Genomic DNA, 9,150 nt, shown 5'->3' with positions numbered 1-9,150 from the left:
GTTCGACTGGGTCGATAACGACGCTGTCATCGCGGCGCTGAGGAAGTTCAGCGTAGCGCCGCAACTTACTCGCGGGATCATGGGGACCTCTGAGATGATCGTCGCGCCTGTGTTTGCTTCCACGAGAAGCGGTTGAAGATGGCAAGAGAGCCCGTTAGGCGCATGGCTCCGATTCGACGGCAGGGACGGCTCATCCTAGACGACGAGGATGTAGCCGCATTGTGGCAGAGGTAGATGAGCTGTGGTTGCGTATGCGTGTACGTGTCCTGACTTGTTCGTGGCAGAAACGGGCACGGTGGAAAGAAGAGACATTCACGCTGCCCATATAAGCTCGTATTGCACGCCGCTAAGTTCCACCCCATCGTGCCACCAACCGCCCTTGAGTCCCATAGCGGCGTAGGCTTTCTCTGCCAGAGTACCGTGTTGTCTGTTCAAGCTCCCGAGATCAAGCGTAGGCATTAGTCGCGTATGACCAATGAATGGTTTTCGATCCTTCTGCAGCTGCCATCGAAAGCTTCTCCATGCACGAGGTCGAGGGCGCACACTTAGGCAAACAACGGCGCTGTGTCTGCAGCCCCCGCCCCCCCCCCTACTTACCAATATTGGCTCTTCTCTTGTCTTCCCCTCCCTCTGTGGCACCCTTTATCTGTCTCTGAAGCACGTACCCACGACAACCACCACATGCATTGGTCGCCAGCTAAGTCACGCACACGAAAGTACATGCATGGCGGGCTTTACCGACGCGTTGGTGCTCGAGGCACCCGTACTTTGGTGGCCGGCAGTCGGCGATCTGCCACGATATCCGATCGACGATCAGCGGTCGTTTGTGGCCGCCATTGTGGAGGCAGCGATGCCCTGGCCGCAGGGCGCTTCCACAGCAGAGGGTACCATGATCCGCACGCTGGGCCTCTCGTGCCTGGGCCGCAGCGTCATGATGACGGCTGAATGGAGCTGCCTCTACGGTATCGGCTCGATGCAACTTCCGTCCGTGAAAGTGTGGAACCCGCTACAAGGATGTGCCGTGTACATGACAGTAAGCACGGAGGCCGGGCTAGGGTCCCTGGCCAGTACGCATCATGGTGGCAAGAATGGACGCGGCACCGCGTCCTTGACGGAGCTGGATTTACGTCAGCTGGCACGCGATGAGCGAGTGCGCGTGACGCACCGCTCGCTTCGTGAGATGCTGAGTCGGTGCTGCTGCTCACGGGCGACCCTTCTGACTCACATGCAACGATGCGCCGACCAGCGAGAGGAGTACTCGCTGCTTCACCGTGCCGTCACGCGGGCCCACACCGCAGCGCTGAAACACTTGGAGCGAGCCGCTCAGGCCATGGACGGCGTACTCGCCAGCAACCGTGGGCCATCCAGGAAGGCTGCTATCTCTGCACCCTCCCTGTCGTCACTCCTGTTCGCCGGTGACACGCCGAGTCAGCGGCACCTGTTGCGTCTCCTGCAAGCCACTACGCCCTCGGTCGTCCAGGTATCAAGCACGCGGGTGTTTGTGCTGGAGGCCCGTCGCCTCAACCTTGCAGAGGTGCTGACTCTCCTCGAGTTGGAGGCGTTGGAGGTGGTGGAGGCGGTACTGCGGCCACCGCCGTTGTGCGCCTCTGCCGCCTCTTCCTCCAGCACGGTGCAGGTCTCCCCATGCCTGCTTATTGTTATGGAGTCTCTGCACTTGTTGGAAGGCAACGCCAACTCACTCGTGGCCAGCGTGACACACCAGCTGTGCGTGTGCCTGGATGCCCTGCACGCCAGCACTGTACCAGCGATTGTTTGGTCTTTCACGGAGGATGTGTGCGACACGCCGCCAGCGCTGCTCACGCGCGTAGGGGCACAACATGAGCGACTCGCCGTGTCCACGGCTGAGGACCGCATCGCCTACCTGACGCGACGCTTGGCACGTTGGCCGCCGGTGTCGTCGCTGCAGCGGACCGCGTGGCGCACGGCCGCCGTTGCATTGGCCGAAAGCACTGCGCACTGGACGGTAGATCGGCTTGTGCTAGTTCGTGACGCGGATCTCGCCAGTATGCTGCCCTCCGCCCCTGCTGTCACCCGGAAGGTGAGCGATGGTGCCTCACGTCAAGCTGAGTGTCTACATGAGCAGCGCAAGAGAGGCGTGGAGGTGCAAGAGGTACAAGACGGCGTACCTGCTTCCTCAGCTTCCTCGGTGGCCGCACAACGTTCAGAGCCTCCGCTGTTTGACATGTACAGCCGCCTCTACGGCATCGAGGAGGCGATATGCAAGGTGGAGGAGTTGATTGTGTGGCCACTGACGCACCTTCTCCTCTTGCGCGAACTCGCCATTCCGTGCGCGAAGGGCGTCCTTCTCTGCGGGCCCAGCGGGTCCGGCAAGACGGCACTCCTGTCCTGCCTCGGGCGACGGCTGCAGTTGCCAGACGCGCGGCGCATCCACGTCATGTCGGTGGATGGGCTCTCCCTGATTACAAAGGAGGTCGGCCGCTCCGAGAAAAACATCGCGCAGCTCTTCGACACGGCGCGCTCCCTTGCGCCGACAGCACTTTTCATTGACAACCTCGACTCGCTGGCCCCGCCACGCGGGCGTACCACGGCAGAAACGAACACGACCGGCGATCGCACGCTTAGCACCCTCCTTACGCAGATGGACGGCGTCGGCGGTGGGCAGGCAGACCGCGTCGTCGTCGTTGTCGCCTCGGCTCCGTCCATCGACACGCTCGACCCCGCCGTATGCCGTCCTGGGCGGCTCGACGTGCACGTGCAGCTCACTAACCCGCCCACGAGTTCCTCCGCTGCTGTTATGAAAGACCGGCTACGCGAGTTTGTGGCCCGCATGCAGAAACGGCGGCAGTCTGATGATGTCCTAGCCACCGGGGACGGAGTGGGGGCTGCGACGCTGGAGGTGCTGGAGGAGGTCGATCAGCTTGTGGATGAGTACCTTGCCAGCGTCACAGCGAATGTGAAGAGCAAAGCCGATGACGACGCAGCTCTGCCACCGCGGCCGTCCTTGTCCCCGGCTGAGGTGACGGCGGCAATACGTGAGGTGATCCTTGACGTCGTTGCACGACTAGAGCGAGGTGACGGCCGTACGCCACCTTGCGCGGCCCTATCGTCTGACGCGCATGTGGCGGATACGAGCAGTGATGTGGTGCGCGCCGTGCGAGATGCCGTCCGCCACCTCTACGCCCCCGCTTAGCGGGGCGACGGCTGAAGAGAAGGTAGCAGAGGCGAGGACCAGTAGCTGCGTTCTAAGCCCAAGGCGAGCAATGCCGAGTCTGCAAGTTCCGCTCCGGAGCACTGCACCCGCCCACCCATCCTCGTACCGCACCGCTTGTCGCCGCTCACCGTGAGCAGCCCGCCCCTCACACACACACACACGCCTCGGCTTACACCTGCACGCGTAACGTCGGGTGACACACAAAGCGCCGGCCACGACGACTGACGGAGGCGAACGCCACATCTCCTCGCCCCACTCACGGCCCGGTGCGCTCCGTGCGCCCTCTCAAGCCTCTCAACCCTCCCCTCCCCTCCCCTCCCCCTCTCTGCGTTCCGCAGTGGTGCCCGCACCTTCTACTGCTTCGTGTGGCCGGCCGGCACACCGGTGCACATCAAAGTCGGCTTCGCTCAGCAAGGCCTCTTACTCTCCCTTTTACTCCTTTACCGGCCTGCACGTGTGCGTCGCACAGCCGTAGCCATGAACACGGCACTGCCCATGCTGCAGGGACCATCTCCCGCCTCGCCACGAAAAAACATGTCAGACTCCGCCCCTGGCGCCGCATCTGCCAGTCCCGCGCCTGCGCAGCGAGTGGCGGGTGGCGGCACACTCCACGAGCGGCTTGTCGCGCGGCACCGTGACGCCATTGAGGCTTTCCGCGCTAGCGCCCGGTCGTTTAACAGTGACGTCGACGCAGCGCAACAGCAGCGTGTAGTGCTGCTGCACAATGTGTTGGCGGAGAGCCACGCTAGCACTCTGTCGATGATAACCCAAGAGCAGCAGCGACTCTCTGAGCAGCAGGCAGAGGCCCAGGTGCACAACGAAGCGCTCCGGGATGCTGACCCGGATGCAGTGCTGCCGGTGTGCACCGACATGTACCACTGCTCCACCGCCGACGATCAGGGCCGGGCACGGGCCATGACTCTCATGAAGCAAGATCGGCTGCGCCTCGTGCAACTCCTCGTCGAGGTGCGAGATCATTACCGCAGCCGCGTGGCAGCGATCGACACGTGCTTCGCGGACATCGCCAGTGCGGAGGAGGCACGCTGCAAACACATCCAGGCGGCGGTGCAAGAGCTGATGGCCAGGCTCACCCGCATCGCCGTCACCAGCACAACCGAGTCACAGGTACTTGCGCAGCGCATCCTCCACCACACCAATGAGCAGCTCGGCGGGAACTACTTGGGCATGCAGACGATGGCGACGCAGCTTCGGCAGCGGGAGCTGTACAAGCACCAGCAATACCAGCGCACGCTCATCGCGGTCTACCGGGACACGCAAGTGCACATGGCTCAGCAGCACGTGACGTGGTGCATCACAGTGCTGCGCTCGGCGCTGTTCCACCGCCCGGAGGGGCGGCTGCAGTCTGTGAAGGCAGCAGAGCAGCTGATGGGAGCTATCCGCAGCGAGGCTGTGGGGCTCGCTCGCGGGCTGACGGAGGTGGTGGACTCCCTCGAGGTTGCGCAACCGTCTGCGAGCACCGCGGAGCTTCAGGTTTGCGGCGGCAGTGGCGCCAACGGCTGGCTGCGCTCCTTCGAACCGAATGTGCATCTGCCCGTCTTCGTCGACGAGGACCCGCATGCGGTGCTGGAAGAGTGGCATATGCGCGTGAGCATTCTCCTGCGGCACTGCGGCGCACGGTGTAACGAGCTGATGGCCCGCGTGAGAGCCGACGAAGCTGCGCGCACAAGCGTGGCGGCCGCCCTTGCAGAGCAGACCCTCAGCGATCTCGAAGCGATTGCGCATCCGCTCAGCGAAGAGTCGTCGCTGCTGCAGCGTGCGTCTCTCGCGCACAGCGGCACGGACAAGGATGGGCAGGATGTGTCACCCGACGAGGCTGCTGACTTGCTCGATGACGCACTCCACTCCCTCACCGATGCCCATTCCGGGGTTCTCGCCATAAAACAGTCCATAGTGCGGTCCGCCGCGTGGGCGTTCTGCGTGCCCACCATCGAGAAGGAAGGGCAGTGGTTTGTGCACCTTGTGTCGCACGGCTTTCGGCGCGGCTACGCCCAGTTCTGTGCTGATGCTGTCAAATCCACTGGTAGCATGCTAATGAGCCTTGAAGGGGCCACCGACATCCTCGTCACCTCTACCCGTGGCCTCCTCGGCTTCCTGCGCGGGCTCTACGCGCAGTGGCAAGAAAAGGAGATGGACTACCGCGACGAGGTGGCCCGGCTGGAGCTGCAGCTGCGTGTGTTGGAGGAGGCGCTGCGGCAACAGGAGACGCCAGCGGCCGCGGAGGCGCGGTACACAGCGGGGCTCACGTGCCTGCAGTCGATCGCCGACGCCCACACTCGCTACTACGAAGCCGTTCGCAGCCGTGTTGCAAACGCGACCGCAGACGTGCTGCAAGTCAGTCAGGCGTGCGTCGGGGAGCTGAGCAGGCAGGCGGGGCTGTCGTGGGCTCGGCTAAGCTCCTCTGACGAGTGTGAGATACCAGACACTCCACAACAGCAGCTCCAGTGCAAGAACTCTGCCGGTGCCGTACCTGCAAGCACGCACGAGAGCGTGCCCGCCGCCGCCGCTGCACCGCGCTGGTCCACCTCACACGGGGAGGAGTTCACCATCGACTCCGTCGCCTTCCGCTTCGCTTGCGTAGCAGCACGTAGTGGCGGCGGCGATGTAACTGCAAATGCTGGTGCGAGCCTGGAGGACTTCGATGACGACAAGACGGCGGCCACTGGGGCGGCCCCGGGAGCGGACTTCCAGCAGTTTTACCTGAACCTGCTACCCGAGCTGCAGCCAGCGCAGCAACATGTGTCGTTATTCCTTCCCCAGTCGCAAGTGTCAGAGTGGAAGGAGTATCTGCGATGTGCGCTCATGGAGTGGGGCCTTAGCTTGCAGCGGCATGCTTGGGAGAGCTGGCGGCTGTACACGGCAGCTTTTCAGGACGATGTACAGCACCGCGTGGCAGAGGTGCTGCGATACCATCACCGGCGTCCCGCGACGTTGCAGGCGACCGTCTACGAAGCCCGCGTGCGCGAGTTGACAGATGCAAAGAACAGGGGGGACAAGATGCTCTCGCGGATAGCGGAACGCGTGTCGCGGGTGCAGACGCTCAAGCACACATTTCTCACCCAGACATCACACAACGACTCGGACCAGGCGCTCATTCGCGAGCGCGCCACCCTGCTCGTGAAAGTGCGTGACGCTATGTCGACAAACGCCGTAAGAGCGCTGGTGAGCCGGCACGACGCCCTCTGCGCCGAGTACTGCACAGCGCTGGCAGACCGCTGCGCTGAGGCGGTGCACAATCTCGAAAGGGCCCGGGGAGTCATCGAGGATGACTGCGCGCAGCTGCTGCACGATCGAGCAGTGGAGCTGCGCGGCGGCGACACAGCGGCGCAGCTGCTGGTGGACGACCCGGTCCAAATGCGCGTCGACCACCTGCGCTCAGAGGTGCAGGAAACACTCACGCAGTCGCTCAAAGCCGTTGAGGATCAGCAACAGACGCGTGCTGCTGAGGTCGATAACTGGAAGGCAGCATGGACTAGCACGGTGGAGCACAGCAGTGCGGAGCTGAGCGTGTTCCAGACCGTGCAGGAGGGGTTGGCTCGACTGAAGGCACAGGTGCAGACGTTGCTCACGACAGCGGCGGCCGAAGAGGCAGAGCTTGCGGCAGGGGTAGCGATGGTGGTGAGGGAGGTGGACGAGGCCTCCGCCGCACCAGTGATGGACTTGGAGGCCGCTATACATGCACTGTTCAAAGAGAGCCCCCCAGCAACCTCACCGGCGGGTGATGGTGGTGGCGACACACCGCTGACAACAGAGGATCTGAAAAACATGGTGGAGTACAACCTCAAGGTGACGAAGGCGATGCAGCAGGACCGCATCCGGGCGGCGTCTGCATGCACCGTGCTCGCCTCTCTGGACAAGCTCCGTGGGCTCTTGTACGCGCGTGGGTGCCGCTTGGGGCTGCTGGCGCACACAGTTGAGATGTTGCGGGTGTCGCCGCTGCACTACGTGCTGCCCATGGAGCTTGGGGAGGAGGAGCCCGAGGCGGTGCGCGGCCGCGCCGGCAGTCGCAGCGTCTCTTCGAAGGCGGGGCGTCGCGCCAAAGACGTCCAGGGCGCTCCCACCGCTGGGCACACCGCCATGCCCCTCTCCACGCCTGCGACGTACGCTGAGCAGGTGGCGCAGTGGACGGCGCAAGTGCTGAGGGACGCAGAGGCTGCGGCACAGCGCCATGTCAAAGCCTTTCCGGGCGACATGTACCGCCGACTGCCTGGAATGACCGGCGGCACGGTGGAGCAGCTCAACGCCGCCGTCGCGGCACTGTGCGTTGCACAGGAGGAGCGGGTCAAGTCGTACACGGCCAAGGCAGGCCAACCCTTTCGACAGCGTGTGCAGGAGCTGTGGAACACGCTGCAGAGCACGCCATCTCTCCTTGTGCACACCTTGAGCGCAGGGGCGACGACCGCTATCCTTGAGCGTGTCGAGGCTGTGCTGCGGCCGTGGTGGCGTTTTCAGGCGCAGAGTAGCGAGCAGTGGCGTGCGCACCGACGGGCAGTCAAGCTCTCCTTAGCCCGTCAGCCCAACGCCACGGCCCTCACGTCGCTGACAGAAGCAGAGGCAGCTCGCAGCGACACGACGGAGTTGGCCCTGCAGCAAGCGTGGGCCTGGAGCCTGCGAGAGGTGGAAGATGAAGTCGGGCTGCATGTGGCGCGCTGCTGGACAGCTCTGCACTCCTACTCGCACCTTCTCAAGGGATTGGTCACCCCGCAGCACCTCGTCCCCACGACAGAGGTGCTGGAAGGCGGCCACCATCGAGGACTACGGCACCTCCTGGAGCTGCGCGCGCAACACGAGCGAGCGGCCGCAGAGTTGGAGGGGACAGCCGGCGCGAAGAAGGACCCACGGCTACAGGAGGTGATTCCGCTGCACCGCGCCGACACCCCTGGTAACAACCCATCTGCGGCCAGTAAGCGGCACGCCAACGCATCTGTGGCAGCAGCAGCGGCGGCGGCGACGATAGAGAGTGCGCCGCTTGCGCAGCTTTCGCAGTGGAGCGATGTGGAGCTACCCGGACTGCCGCTGAACACGTGTGTCCCCCTCTCGCAGTACAACGCGCAGCACCCCCAAACTGCCGTACCCCCACCTCTGGCGGCAGCGGCGTATGTACCAGCTGCTGTCCGCCTCACCACCGACGGCAAGGGGCCTCAAGGCCACGGCAACCGGCGCATCTCTGCAGCGACGTCCTCCGCATCTTCAAACACGAGTGGCCGCAAAGGGCATGCATCGATAGCGATGGACGCAAAGGCCACCGCCGAGGTCTCTGTTCCGCTTCTCGTACCGCGGGCTCCACTCGTGCTGGAGTGCGCGCAGCTGCTCCGCGCCGCGGTGCAGTCGGTGAGTTCGCAGGGCAACGAAGCCGCTGGTGTCCTCAGCAACGCATTCGGCTTCTACGAGCGGCAGGAAGCACAGTGGCGGCAGACATGGGTGCTGACCCTGAAGGACATGACAACGATGTAGGAGGCAAGCACGGCGAGAAAGCACGGATGTGGTCGCCGGCGTGCACCGCCTTGCTCTGCTCATCTCTACTCGGTCCGACCCTTCCGATTTTACGAAGGCCCTCCTCAAGGTTGTCGCCTCACATGTGCTGGATGTACAGATACCACGGCGAATCGCTACTACTAGCATGTGCTAGCAGAGAGACGCACACAAGCGCGCACGCATCTGTGATGTCTCACGTGCGTGTGCGTGTGCGTGTGCGTGTGCGTGTGCGTGTGCGTGTGTGGTGCATCCGAATCTCCTTCCTTTGCCCATTTCGCTTTACCGATGCATGCACATGTTTTCGATGTAAAGTACCACGTGTGTAAGCGAGAGAAGGGCAGCAACGATACTGCTTCGTCTTCCAGATCTATCCTATCCATGGAAGCACTAAGGACTGGGTACCACCATCTTCACGACGGCGACGCGCACGGCCGGTGCGCATAACGACTGGGGCACAATGAATC

At 63.5% G+C, this 9,150-nt stretch overlaps 2 protein-coding genes across 2 annotated transcripts; both read left to right on the top strand.

Annotated features, from left to right (window-relative positions):
- Positions 1-724: 724 nt before the first annotated feature.
- LDBPK_201580 (cell division cycle protein-like protein) lies at positions 725-3,172 on the top strand (the record flags this gene model as incomplete). Its single annotated transcript, XM_003860451.1, has 1 exon — positions 725-3,172. The coding sequence occupies one exon, from the start codon at positions 725-727 to the stop codon at positions 3,170-3,172; it is 2,448 nt and encodes an 815-aa protein (XP_003860499.1).
- Positions 3,173-3,688: 516 nt separating this feature from the next.
- LDBPK_201570 (hypothetical protein, conserved) lies at positions 3,689-8,665 on the top strand (the record flags this gene model as incomplete). Its single annotated transcript, XM_003860450.1, has 1 exon — positions 3,689-8,665. The coding sequence occupies one exon, from the start codon at positions 3,689-3,691 to the stop codon at positions 8,663-8,665; it is 4,977 nt and encodes a 1,658-aa protein (XP_003860498.1).
- Positions 8,666-9,150: the final 485 nt, after the last annotated feature.

This window comes from Leishmania donovani, chromosome 20 (assembly GCF_000227135.1).
Source record: "Leishmania donovani BPK282A1 complete genome, chromosome 20".
Lineage (NCBI taxonomy): Eukaryota > Euglenozoa > Kinetoplastea > Trypanosomatida > Trypanosomatidae > Leishmania > Leishmania donovani.
The sequence above is the reverse complement of the archived record's forward strand: the minus strand, read 5'-3'. Positions and strand labels throughout refer to the sequence as shown.